At 38.2% G+C, this 14,795-nt stretch overlaps 1 protein-coding gene across 3 annotated transcripts; it reads right to left on the reverse strand.

Annotated features, from left to right (window-relative positions):
* Positions 1–723: 723 nt before the first annotated feature.
* mindy1 (MINDY lysine 48 deubiquitinase 1) lies at positions 724–14,188 on the reverse strand. Of its 3 annotated transcripts, none has more exons than XM_055220878.2 (11): positions 13,933–14,165; positions 13,410–13,586; positions 12,344–12,961; positions 12,040–12,097; positions 11,285–11,349; positions 7,057–7,215; positions 6,820–6,922; positions 6,185–6,327; positions 5,794–5,985; positions 1,381–1,518; positions 724–1,281 (listed from the first exon to the last, which is right to left on the reverse strand). In XM_055220878.2, exons 3-11 carry the CDS (start codon positions 12,956–12,958, stop codon positions 1,201–1,203), a joined length of 1,554 nt encoding a protein of 517 aa, XP_055076853.2. In that variant the 5' UTR covers positions 12,959–12,961; positions 13,410–13,586; positions 13,933–14,165; the 3' UTR covers positions 724–1,200. The 3 variants fall into 3 exon arrangements, with proteins under 3 accessions (XP_055076853.2, XP_055076852.2, XP_055076854.2); XM_055220877.2 differs by having other exon boundaries at positions 12,344–12,966; XM_055220879.2 differs by having other exon boundaries at positions 1,381–1,491; positions 12,344–13,586; positions 13,933–14,188.
* Positions 14,189–14,795: the final 607 nt, after the last annotated feature.

Raw genomic sequence — 14,795 nt, forward strand, 5'->3', positions numbered from 1 at the left:
TGTGACATGGTGCATTATCCTGCTGGAAGTAGCCATCAGAGGATGGGTACATGGTGGTCATAAATGGATGGACATGATCAGAAACAATGCTCAGGTAGGCCGTGGCATTTAAATGATGCCTAATAGACACTAAGGGGCCTAAAGTGTGCCAAGAAAACATCCCCCACACCATTACACCACCACCAGCAGCCTGCACAGTGGTAATAAGGCATGATGGATCCATGTTTTCATTCTGTTTATGCCAAATTCTGAATGTCTCAACAGAAATCGAGACTCATCAGACCAGGAAACATTTTTCCAGTCTTCAACTGTCCAATTATGGTGAGCTTGTGCAAATTCTAGCCTGTTTTTCCTATTTGTAGTGGAGATGAGTGGTACCCGGTGGGGTCTTCTGCTGTTGTAGCCCATCCGCCTCAAGGTTGTGCATTTTGTGGCTTCACAAATGCTTTGCTGCATACCTCGGTTGTAACGAGTGGTTATTTCAGTCAAAGTTGCTCTTCTATCAGCTTGAATCAGTCGGTCCATTCTCCTCTGACCTCTAGCATCAACAAGGCATTTACGACCCCAGGACTGCTGCATACTGGATGTTATTCCCTTTTCACACCATTCTTTGTAAACCCTAGAAATGGTTGTGCGTGAAAATCCCATAAACACCCATATGTCTGCAACAAAAATGTTGCACTGAAGTTGCTTCATCAGAGTTGAGAAATCAAAGGCCACACATTTCCTTTTAACACAGATGTAGCTTTTATTAGCTCAGCTTAAGGGACAGTTCGCTGAGCGAATCAAAGCAGAATTTCGTGTACTTAGTGTACAATACATAACTTTGGATGCGACTATGTACAGATCAACTTCAGACAGTAGTAGTTCAGTGTAATATTAAAGTCGTATAACAATACCTGATAATTTACCATTACAGTCCTTCAAATGACACTTTATCCTGCCACGGTTAGAAATTCCCTTCTGGTGCTCGAAGAAATGCTTAAAAACAATTGCTACCTTTATTTGGTCCAGCAGATAATAATAAGCAACAGTTTTAACTACGAGACTAACAGAAAATAAAGAGGATGACTACTATAAAGGCAGGCTTGGCATTAGGTTGACAGAGTCCCTTGTTTCAACACTGGTACAGAAAAAAGATGTTAACTGAAGCTGATCTGCTTTTAAACAGTCTGGTTATTGTTGTGGTCAGACTATCATTTAAAGAATACAACAATCTGAATCTTCCTTCTTTTCTCGCCGCCTCTGTCTTTCGGGCTGGGCCGTGGCTTGACCTCTTGCCTGTAGGGGTATTAAGATAAGATTTAGAGTTCAGTTTCAATCACTACAAACTGTTTTGTTTCATTATCTACAAATCAAATAGCAGGAGTTTCCTCTCGCCTGTCCTGCTGAGGGCTGCTGTTGTGTCTGGGGTTGCTCATACTCCTCCTGCTGAAGTTGTCTGGCCAGCTCCAGGTCACTTATGGGTCCAGGAGCTTCACCTTGCTCCTGCTGTAGAGACATCGCCACCAGATAGTCCTATAATTACATCATATTGCAATCTTAACATTTTTAGTTGCACTGTTTTTTTTTTTTAGTAGACAGAATAATCAGTAAGAATGTCGGGTGGGACTTGTGTTGAAATTAGATTTTGAAACTTTCAGTGTGATCTCAGACTTTTGGAAGCCATTGCATTAATGTGTGGTTTGTGGTCAAGCATAGGACTAGCAATGGTTAAGTCACATGGTTCGATTTTCAGTTCAAAGAGATACTAAAACCCACATATGGGACATATGTCATATGTTATTAGATGTTGCATGGTTGCACAAGGTGTCATGAAAAACGTAATTTAATTTTTCTCATTTACCCTGCAAAGGAAAATAACAATATACTTTGACTTGAAAAAAAAAACATGTTTTCCTTAAATCCTTTTAAGTGTTTGCAAATTGCTTAAAACCTCTGAAATGATAAACCAATTCAAACAGGAGTGGATGTTAATAAGTGAACCCAAGTTAATTGTTAATGTTTGGACATTTACTTGTACTCTGTTCTTACCACAATCAAATTGAAACTTAAAGGGATACTTCAGCCAAATCAAATCAAAATTACCCAATAATTTACTCACTCTTAAAGGAATATTCAATTTTCTCAAAAGAAAAATCCAGACAATCCACTCACCACCATGTCATCCAAAATGTTGATGTCCTTCCCCGTTCAGTCGAGAAGAAATTATGTGGAAAACATTGCAGGACCCTTCTCACTCCAATGGAGTCTAATAGACACCAACAATTAACACTTAACTCAACACTTGACAGTTTTTTTCAACGGAGTTTCAAAGGACCATAAACAATCCCAAACGAGGCATAAGGTCTTATCTAACAAAACGATTGTCATTTTTGACAAGAAAAACAACAAATATACACCCCCAAAGCACAACTTCTCGTCCAGATCCGGTCGTGATGCGCCAGCGCGACCCCACGCAATACGCCATGACGTCAAGAGGTCACAGAAGACAAACGCGAAACTCCGCCCCAGTGTTTACAAGTGTCTTGAAAGAGGACCGTTCTGACATTGTTGTATGTCAACTGATACGAATTAATGTCTTTGTGTCAGTTTATTGTTTACAATGGTCAGCAAATGTGCGTTTTATATATGTAACACGTGACCTCCCTACGTCACTACGCATTTACGTTAGGTCGCGCTGGACCGGATCTAGACGAGAGGTTGTGCTTTGGAGGTGTGGATTTGTTGTTTTTCTTGTCGGGGGTGACAATCGTTTTGCTGGGTGGGACCCTTGTGCCTCGTTGGGGATTGTTTGTGGTCCTTTGGGACTCCGTTGAAAAAAAACTGTTACGTGTTGAGTTAAGTGTTAATTGTTGGTGTCTATTAAAGTCCATTAAAATGAGAAAAATCCTGCAATGTTTTCCTCAAAAAACATAATTTCTTCTCGACTGACCAAAGAAAGACATCAACATTTTGGATTACATGGTGGTGAGTAAATTATCTGGATTTTTCTTTTAAGAAAATGGAATATTCCTTTAAGCAATCCAAGATACGCATGTCCGACATATTTCAGACACATTTGGAGTTATTTTGGTAAATGTCCTTGCTCATTCAAGTTTTATAATGGTAGAAAACAGGGATCAGGGAACAACCTCTGACTCAAAACTTTCAAATAGTGCATTCATCCTTCACAGAGGTAATTCACACGACCCCAAGGGTTTAATTAAGGTCTTCTGTGGGTAACTGATGCGATTTTGTAATAAAAATATCCAGATTTCAAACTTTATAAACTGTAATAACTAACTTTGGTCATGACGCCATCTTGGACTCCTGCGAGAGTTTTAACGTAGTGAGCATTGGTTGCCATAGGTACGTTGCGCAGTGACTCAAAGATGGCGTCAATACAGGAAGCTAGTTTTTAGTTTATAAACCTTGAAATCTGGATATTTTTCCTACAAAATTGCATCACAGAACACCTTTACCGTGGGTTCACACCAGCCGCGTTTGAGGCTTCAAAATCACGCCTCATCTAGTTTACATTTTAAGTTTACTCACTTTATTCGTGCGTGAAATTGTAGTCATCGAGACATTAACGCGAAAAATCGCTTCAAGGAAGGGGCTTCTACGACTTTCTGTAATCACGTCGCCACTACAGCTAAGCTCCTGATTGGTTAACGCGGCGCGTTTTTTTTTGGCAAAGTTCAAATTTTTCAACTTGCGCGTTTGCTGGGGCAATGCTCAATTCACGCCGCTAGACCTCCAGACGCGAGTCAACGCATCTTCAAATCGACTTAACATTGAAATCACTCGCACTTGACGCCTCTACCGCGGCTGGTCTGAATGCAGCATTAGTAACCCATTGGAGCCATGTGGATTACTTCTGTTTAAGTCAGAAGTTGTTCCCTGATCCCTGTTTTCTACCATTATAAAGCTTGAATGAGCAAGGACATTTGCTACAATGACTCCATATGTGTTCGTCTGAAAGATGATGGGCATGTGTGTCTGGGATTGCTTGGGGGTGGGTGGATCATGGGGTAGTTTTGATATCTGGCTGGAGTATTGCTTTAAGGTGACCCCAAAAAATTCACCCTGGTTTTAATAGCTGGTTTCTATCTTGAAAACAAAAACAACAGAGATCTAAAAAAGGCCAATACACTATTCTGGCATTTAGACTATAGAGTGACGCAGAGATGACGTATTTTTGTAGGCCAACCCAGGAAATTAGCGAGACTTAGTTCCCTCGTTATAAAGCCCATTTATTTTTCCCATAGATTTTTCGATTATTGCAAAAAATAATGTGTTTAAAAAAAGTTTGACACTTACATGATTTGTCCAACAAAATAATCTTCACAGATGAACACAAATTCTATGATTTTTGAAGTATAAATGCGTTTACTAGAAATAAAAATCAAAACAAATTTAGACTTTATAGAAGTTGTGTTCATCTGTGAAGTATGGAAGCCCATTTCCACCACATAAGTAAAAAAAATATGCTCTGGTAAATCATAATTATGAGATATTTAACATTTAATCCCATAATTATGACTTTAAAAGTCATAATTTCGGCTTTTTATATCATAATTATGATTTACCAGAGCATGTTTTTTTTCTTATGTGGCGGAAATGGGCTTCCATAGTAAAGATTATCTTGTAGGACAAAACGTGTAAAGCCGGGTACACACCAAAAGATAATTGGGCTGATTTTGGGCCGATTTCCCCCCTTCCGACAATCCTAGCTATGTCCCGAGTATCGCGAAGGTTTCACAGATTATCTTATCAGATTGTCCCTTCATGTGAGGTGTGTTAAAAGTGTCCGAACCTGCTCGGAAGAACGTCGGAGCCGCGCCGATCGCGAATCGTAAATATTCAACATGTTGAATATTTACGATCAGAAATCCTGATGTGTGTGGGGAATCCCGAGGACAAACCCGAGCACGCCATTGAGATTATCACGTGAAACGAAACCATATCCAATCAGAAAGCGAGATGAGGGAAGACGGAAGCAGTCATGGTGCAGCACAAAGGCCGCTTCTCAATCCGTAGGTCGCATTTCCAGGCTGTATATACGTCATCAAGACTGTCTTATTTCAGAATATATAAAATTGGCTATTATTCGTTGTTCATCGTATATTGTTTTAATAAACTTATGACTTGTGAATGTAATGCTCAGTTAACTTGAATAAACCAGGTTTCATGACGTATGCAGCCTGCATATGCGACCTCAGCAGGCTACAGCTTTCGGATTGAGAAACGGCCAAAGTGAAGTTGATGTGGACAGTAGAGATGGAGGATCAGCTTGTTAATTTGTGGCAACAGCACGAATGTTTATACAACGTGTCTTGTAAAAATTATTCCAAGCACTATCATTGAAATGTCTTCCTGCATATCGTCCGCCATGCTTGTTTTGAAGTCTTGCGAGATTTTGTGGGATTTCCTGTGTTCACAGTCGAGACTCTGATTAAAAATCTGTTTGTGTATGGTGTGCTGTCTTTAACACATAATGGCACACCACACACTATAGGAGCAAAACGGATAAATCTAGGATTTTTTATCATCAAGTTTGTGGTCCATCACATTTTTAAAATCTTATAAGATGTAAAAAATCTTCTGGTGTGTACCCAGCATAAGCTTCATACATTTGTTTATTATTTTTTGTGATAATCCAAAAGTCTATGGAAAAATGAATGGGCTTTATAGCTAACCTCCGGGGTTGCCCTACAAAATCGTTTTTTTGTCATCCCTGCAGCACTCGATTACATAAAATTTTTCCAACTCAGAACTGTATCAAATCGAATCCTTGATGGTACTCACCTGATCGATCTGCATTTGCGCCTGTTGCTGTACGGTGGGACGACTGGCGGCTGTGGGTTTCTGAGACGGATGGCACAGCCTGAATTCTGAATCGCAGAAATTCCCATCGCCCTCAACATTATGAAGACTCTCCCACACCACATTCTCCTCCTGCAGGAAACCCTGATCTGTGACCAGCAGATAGAGGTAACCCTGCGAATTCACACATTAAACATTTACATAACGATCACTGATCATTAATAAAGACATAAATCATCTTCTTACATTTTAGCAAAACTGAACAGTCAAAAATGAACATCCATCTGAATATCATATCTGTGGTGCTTGCTATGATATATAATCAGATATAAAGACCTATGAGGAGTGTTGGTGTGGGAAAGCTGGTAAACACCTTGTGCTTTATCATTGTGCTGAAGTGGTTGTTCCTGAAGAACACGGAGAGCTCGCCCTCTTTAGCCGTTGTGTTCAGCTCACACAGGCCGTGATATGACAGCTGGGTTGCTGTGGACTCCAAAAACTGCTCTGCTATCAAACCTGTTGGGACAAAGAGATCATATGACTTTAATAACCTGATGACAGTCAGGCATTAACACAACGTTGAGAAGTTCATACATCGTTTCTTCTCTAATAACATATGAGCCATTAGTGTAAGTCAATATTTCTATTGCTCGTATTTCATTTTAGGGATTTAAACAAACATGTAACCCAAGTAGCTTTGGCATGTAACTTGTCTCATATGTGACACTGGACCACAAAACCAGTCATAAGTTGCATGGGTATATTAGTAGCAATAGCCAATAATACATTTTATAGATTAAAATAAAATATTTTTATGCCATCATAAAAGTCATGTTCAATAAAAATGTATTTATCATGAGTAATATGTTCAAATAGTTGTATCTCAGCCAAATATTGCCCTAACAAACCACACATCAATGGAAAGCTTATTTATTCAACTTTCAGATGATGTATGAATCTCAATTTCTAAAAATTTGTGGTTTGGATGTCTGGCCCTTTCTCGCATACCTTCACTGACTTGACTGCTGTCCGTCGAGTGCTTGAACTCTATAATCTTTTCAACCAGTTGGTTGTAGCTGAGTTTTCCCACGGCATTCACCGTTTCAGGACTCTGAAGAAAAGAGCTGACTTTAAATTGTGTGCAAAGAGCTTATTTTCACTGGGCAAGCACAACAAAAATGCACAATTGCACAAAGTAGTGAATATTTTAAACAACATATGCATTTTAACATGGCGTTGACCTACCTGCGGGTCTACAAGCCAGCCGTGGTAAAGAGGAATGTCGAGGAGATCAAAGACGATGCATTCGGGCGTGTACTCGAAATCAGATACGCCTGTAAATCGCACGTTAACGTCGAGGCCCGTCGACAGTTTTGGCAGCACAGCCATTGCGTCGCTCATATTCTGTAGAGACAAATTGATAGTAAATAAATACAGTCTTTAGACAAATGTGATCCTGTACCACAAAACCAGTCATAAATCGCACAGGTATATTTGTAGCAATAGCCTAAAATACATTGTATGGGTCAAAATTATTTTTAATGCCAAAAATCATTAGGATATAAAATAAAGATCATGTTCCATAAAGATATTTAGCAAATTTCCTACCGTAAATATATAAAAAAAACATGTATTATCATTAAGTATACAACAGTTCTTTCTGGTTCTCGAATCTGATTGGCTAAGAGCTATGCGATATTGTGCTGATAACGGCACTGTAACCGCTTCACCTTTCGTATTATTCCGCCACCTAGTGAATGGAGGTCCTAAGCAGGCTCATCTCTGAATGGAAAAACACAAACGCGCTGTTTTGAATCACTCTCCGTGTGTCTCATTAGTTTACTAGCTCATAAATCAGTCTGTGAATCCCCAATCGGAAGTTATTATTCCGTCAAAGATCAGCGCTCTTGGATGTTACGTTAAAGTTAATGGGAGAAATGTCTTGTCACATCGTGTGGACGATTAACACTTGGAAAGAGGAACATAAACACTCGTTTTTTCTGGAGCTATATCTTTTATCAGAACGCGAAAACACCGTGGAACTGCAGGTAAGCACCGCAGCTTTTAAATGTGGACATTGATCATTTACTTTATCGTGACGTGACTATTAAAACATGTTATGAGATATCGCCACTGGCATAACGTTATTTATAAGCAGCAAGCAAAAACATCTCTCTGACACTTATAAAAAACCGTTTTGTATAGTACTGACAAGAACAAAGTTTAATAATAATAATTGAGTGCTCGTATGAATAAATGAGAAAGCAATAGTAACGTTATATAAATATAGTTTTATTAACTGTTACCTCGCGCCAAAACAATAACAACACAAAAGACACTAAATATGAATAAGAAATCAAGTAAAAGTTTGATCATGACACCAAATACTGCTGATTTGATCTCATTTTGACGATCATAAACAAACAAGGCCAACATGAGAGCCAGGGAATCCCTTTCAGAGATGTAGCCCAGAGAGGGCGGTGGTCAGCGGGGCGAGTGAACACTGACGTCCGCTCATGCTTTGGTTCTCATTCGTACCGAATCTTACTAAGCAAACGTTCAAACAAATCTTAAAACTACACTTTGTGACCAAGAAACGGTAATATAAAGTAACGGCTTTTCCGTCCATTGAGTTGTTATGAGCTTCAAAGCAGCCGAAAGTTTTACCTGTCATTCTGGCCGCCCTCAAATCCGTGGCGGAAGAAGTAGTTCTCAAACAAAGAGGCTTTTAAAATAACTCCGTTGTTGTTTTCTAGTTTTCGTTTTTCAAACGTGTGCCGTCGGCCTATGGCCTCGTGCCTCTGGCCTAATCACAGCCGTGATGATATAGAGCTATATCACACTCCTACTCAAGCGATATTGCTTAATAATATGTGTTGCTAAGGACTTAATTTGGACCCTCAGATTTTTAAATAGTTATATCTCAGCCAAATATTGTCCCGTATGACTGGTTTTGTTGTCCAGGGTCACAAATAACATAAATACACTACAGTATTACTGAAATCAATGTGTATGATTGATCGAGTAAGCTAGTATGATCAATATTTACCATAGTAAATGCAGTGTACACTGTTGTGATCCTTTACAAAAGTGAAAACTTTAAAGTTTTAAGATTATAAAAACAATATTTTTAAAGAAATCAAAAGAGGTTAGGTTAGTATTTTAGATAATCTTTGTCCTGATTTTTTGTTTGACATGGAAACACAAGCAATGACTTGCATGACTTGAATCCTTATCATCATATTTCCGACCATCTATTTAAAACAGCACGTATTTAGTGTAAACAAAAGAAGTCTTTAACTGTATATCTTTAAACTCACAAGCACGCACACGAACATACAAACAAACACAAGCTGTAATTGTTAGAATTGTTAATGACGGAATCACAAGCGTTCATTCATGGACCGAAAGGCCTACGATCACAATGTCGGTCTATGTGTTTTGACTGGAAGGTTCTGAGGTTTCTAGCACAGCCTGTCCTTTTAACAATGCTAAATTAAATCTCAAGACAGCTCTATGCTCAACATCCGTGCAGAGCGGAGCCTGTTACACTTCAAGAGCTCAGATGCAACACCCTCTAAGGCAACCCTTCAACAGGGGGTCTGGGGCTCCTTCAGGGTCCATGATGGTATTAAAAGGGTCCTCCAAATGTTTGAATATTTGGGGGGAAATTAAATAAGGCAAAGAAAATGCATTAATAGAATAAAACTTGATTAAAATGCATATTCTCATGATAAAATCTATTTGGTTCATTTCAAATCTTATGTAGTATGTTAAGAGTATGTGATTCTGTTTACCAAAAATGATAATTTTAATATCTTTGTAACATAACCATCAGAACAAAGTATGTAAATCCAATCTTATTTTATACATGTACTGGGGGTCATTGCTTCTCCTCTCTATCCATTAAAGGAAAACACCATCGTTTTTCAATATTTTACTATGTTCTTACCTCAATTTAAACAAATGAATACATGCCTATTTTTTTTTAAACGTACACTTAATCTTTGTACAGTGCGTTGTGAATGTGTTAGCATTAAGCCTAGCCCCATTCATTCCTTAGGATCCAAACAGGAATGAATTTAGAAGCCACCAAACACTTTCATGTTTTCACTATTTAAAGACTGTTACATGAGTAGTTACACTCCATATAAGTATGATTGGACAAAATAAAACGTGGCGATTTTTTAAGCGGATAAAAAAATGAGAACCATACTGTATAGCGGAAGTGCACCTAGTTTGCAGCACCTCGACCTCGGCGTGCAGTAATATCATCACTCCTGACTACTCTCTCGCTCAAACTTCAATCAATATTACTGCACCCAAGGATGAAGTGCTGCAAACTAAGTGCTCTTCTGCCACACAATATAGTTTCTCACTTTTTATCCGCCTAAAAATTGCCACATTTCACTCTGTGCCACCATTCTTACTCATCTTTAAAAAAAGTCTTTAAATAAGGAAAACATGGAAGTGTTTGGGGGCTTCTAAATTCATCCCTGTTTGGATCCTAAGGAATGAATGGGGCTAGGCTAAATGCTAACACATTCACGACGCACTGCACAAATATTAAGTGCACGCATTGAATAAAGATAGACATGTATTAATTTGTCCAAATTGAGGTAAGAACATAGTAAAATATTGAAAAACGGTGGTGTTTTCCTTTAAAATGGTCTTCCTTGTCCTTTAAACTTGAAGATTTGCTGTTTTCTTGTAAACTAGCATTTTAACCAGGCTATTATGTCTAGTTTTTTTTTTTTTTAATTTAGCCTTAAATTCTATTAGTGAGTGATTGAAATGCCTTATTCTCACAAATGCCACTTTAGACATTTCATTGGTATTTAACAAATTTTACTCAAATTTTACTGTCTTTTGCTGCAAAACCCTTTAAGTACATGCAAAAATCTTCATTTCTAAAAGTCTCCAGTCACTCTTCACTGTTTTTGCTGAATTAAGGTAAAAGGCTAAAAACAATTGGTCAACATTCAGTAAATGTTGACCATTACTATATAGTTATCATTTTTTATACGTTTAAAAATTGCCATGCTTTATTTTGTGCCACCATACTTACTCTTGTAACTACTCATGTAACAGTCTTTAAATAGGGAAAACATGGAAGTGTTTGGTGGCTTCTAAATTCATCCCTGTTTGGATTCTAAAGAATGAATGGGGCTAGGCTAAATGCTAACACATTCACACCGCGCTGTACAAAGATTAAGTTCACCTCCTTAAATCAGGCAAAAACTCGACGTGCACCTTGACGTGTACTCACCGTCATTCATTCAATTATTTTTCTGTGAAAAAACCCTGTAGCGTTGCCAACAAAGCAGTATTTCTAAAAGCACATTTAAAGCGAAAGTATTCGATAAACATAAAATACATGCCAGGCACATTCGGTCAACATCATCTAATATTTTGACGGTGGCGTTTAGCAGCTTTTGCATCCGAGCTCTTTACCCGTTCTCCTACCATTTACCTGCTGAAAATTGAGTTCCATCCCCTCTGCTTTCTCGCGTGGTTTGATGGACAGCACACATTCACCTGCAACAATAACAAAATAACATATAAACAACTTAAAATGGCAATTATGAAACATTTTAGGTTTAAACTCAGCAAAGGGTGATCTATAAACAAGCACTGTGTCCCCGAGCAATGTACTCCAAGCTCACTCACTGGGGAATTGTCTGTGCAATAGTGCAATAATGGAATACATTAGCGAGTAATGTATCTAAAGTACTTTGGGTAAAAGCATCAACTAAATTATTACTTATATGCAAACACAGGCCACATTTGCCAGCAGGAAGCAATGGTGTTAATTCATGTCTGCTGCTGTGACATGGTATTAGTGGTGTTGAAACACGCTCATCACACCCCTTATTCAGCAACACCACTCCAGACGACTTGTTTTCAACTATAGTGTGTAATAATAACACTCTATTATCTGAAAGACAGGCCATGATTCATGCACAAAAACAGAAAAATATACCAAAATGTGACCTAGTCTGTAAAAACACAGCTGATGTCATTTTTGTGAAATCATCTTACATAAGGTAACATTATGTGAAAATATAACCTTGATATCTTTTAATATGAACTGAGTAAGACTGAAATCAATGTGAAATCAATGACTTGAAATCAAACTTTGATGTTCCTGATCTAATAGTTGAATTATGAGACTTTAACCTGGATTTCACAGACAGGGTCACATATTTTCATCATGCAACATCTTACCGAGGTGAGCCATCAACTCTTCTGTGGTGACCACTTCAGTTTGAGCCGGCAACTTCACCTGAAGAATAAAAACAAGCAAAACTCAAAAAACGTGAGCTTCTGACACCCTGCCCTTTCTTTATGCCATCAGTGTTTTACTATAAAGTTTACACAGAGTATAAGGAGTCATGGCTCTATTGCTGGCCTATAAGAAGACATACAGTAAGATGCAATAGTAGGAGATTTTACATGGACATTTACATTAATTTATGTAATTTTTCATATATCCAAATAAAAAAAATCCCCATTTGCGCAAATAGTTTACCTTCCACCGCAGCAACAGTATGTTCATGATAGCTATCAATGGGCAGGGTCCATTCTCGCTCTGTGTGATGATGGCCGTCTTCTTCTCCTTCCAGGTAATCCACTTGACGAAATAATACGCCGGCATGGTCGGCTCCGATGCCACGACCCTAGAAGCCCCAGCACTGGCTCCTTCATTCCCTTGAGAGGGGACTTTGTCAGGTGACTGATAATCGACATCCTGAGCAGATTTAGTTGAAATCAAAGGTGGTGTCTCCTCTGAGAATTCCAGACTGGCCATGGAGAAAGTGGGCGTCACCTCCGACTGACTGGCCGTATAGGATTGGCTATTGATGATTTCAGAATCATCTGTTTTGTCTTGGCTTTTGCTGGTCACAGAGATGGACTGAGTTGCTTTAGCATCATCTTCAAGGGAAGATGTGGTTGTGGGAGGATCTTTGCTGGGTGCGATGTCATCTTTCATAAGGTGTGGGATGCTACTAGAGGATTGCTCAACTTCTGAGACATCCTCTTTTTGGCTGATTTCTTTGTCCTGCGGTTTAGCGGGGTCAAAGTCCTCCTTTTTGGTCGCGTTCAAAATCTCACCATCGACAGTGTCTGAACAGGAATCTGCCATGACCTGTTCTAGTATAAAGCCCAATTTAACTTGTTTAAAACAGCTATGAAACACTTTGTTACTGATAATCCTGGCAGTGTTTGCCTTTATATCCTAAATGTTTTGTTTAATGCATATTTCTGAGGTTTAGCACTTGAAAGGTGACTGCAATATAAATGCTTGATGCGTTAAGCCAAAAAGCAAAAATATTTTATCAATTTCTCAATACGTCATAAACTCAATAAAGTTTACATTTCATGCTTTATCCATCATTGGGATGCGAAATTGGCAGTTTTATGCACACCTTTGTCTAAAAGTCTTGTTGTGCCCTGCCTAATTCTGGGAACAGCTGAGTCACAGAGTATCTTACTCGGGAGGCGAATAGCAAGTCAACATTTACAAACAGCAGGCAAGATCCAATGCATTACAGTGTACTTCTGAAGTAGTCATAAAAATATGAAACCTGTTATACCAAGATGGAGAAATAATGGTTGGTGGTCCTATTTTAGGAGTAGTGACATTCAAAGGTAGAGCCAGAAGCAAAGTGTGTCACCAGTTGTTTTCAGATTATCTTTAAAAAGTGAAGCGTTGAAGGTCAGTATGGTTTTTTTGAGTCCAGCATTTGCATTTCACTAAACACATTTCAACTCTGAAAAATAAAAACAAAACAAAAAACATTTAGATAATAAAAAATTTGAGCATTAAAATATGTCTTACATTTACCAAAACTAACTGATCTGCAACTGAAAAGTGCATTCGTCATTCAAAACAACAACCGTTGCAAAAGAGTCTAATCACAGATAAACTGGCAGCTGGCAGCACAAGACATTAAACTAAGATACTTCCGGCAAGAGCTGTCACACTACATTACTGCCAGATTCTCAATGCATACTGTAACTTCACAAACACGTCAAAAATAGGTACATAGTAAAAATCCACCTAAGAGTAACAGATTGCAGTTCACGCTTGCATTACTTACAACATCCACGACTTACCATAGTGATGTGTGGTCTTTACAAAAGCGCTCTTGTTTACTCCGTAAGATAAACACTGTGTGATATATAAAAGAGTTTAAGCTGGTTTAGATGCCCACTCGTCTTGCTGATACAGGAGTACGTCACTCTCTCTCTCTTTCTCGCCACTCTTTCCGTAATCTTGTTTTTGCCTGTCTCACTTCCGGTGCTTTTTGTTTGTAAACAGTGACGTCACGGCGGTAGGATAATACGCCGTTTAAAACATAGCAGCAATTTTACAGTCTTGTCAAAGTGTTTTTGTTATGCTAATAGGTCGGTCTGGATAAAAACTGATACAAATTGGATTTTATTTTAAAGCGCGTTGGATTTAAAATGATTACCTTTCGTTTCCTGACATCTGGTGGTTGGAGGACAGAAATGCACCTCAAAAAGATGCACGAATGTAGAAATACGTATATTATATATTATAAATCTTTTAATTTTCTTTGGCAAAATCTTTATCCACAAATTCACATTTCTCGGAAAGAATTTTTTTCTTATCAATATTTCTGGGCGATTATAATTTTTATGTTTTGTCTTTGTTGGGCATAAAAAACAAAAAATCTTTCGAAGTCAAATGCTTTCAATGTTCCCCTCATTAATTCCCCTCTGGTGTTTCTTCTTCTTTTTTTCTTTCTGTTGTTGTTGTGCAATTATTTTTTTCTATTGTTAAAAATGGGAACATGATACAATTTTGTAAGTCCTTTAAAACTGTTTAGAAATACGCTGTTTTGGTAAGACACGTAACCCCTTTGACACCTTTTGTCAATTAAGTATAATCACATCAGTAAATAATATATATTATAAAACCTAGTAGATTTTAATAAAACCATGTAAGAGTAATA

The sequence above is a fragment of the Misgurnus anguillicaudatus genome, chromosome 20 (genome assembly GCF_027580225.2).
Source record: "Misgurnus anguillicaudatus chromosome 20, ASM2758022v2, whole genome shotgun sequence".
Lineage (NCBI taxonomy): Eukaryota > Metazoa > Chordata > Actinopteri > Cypriniformes > Cobitidae > Misgurnus > Misgurnus anguillicaudatus.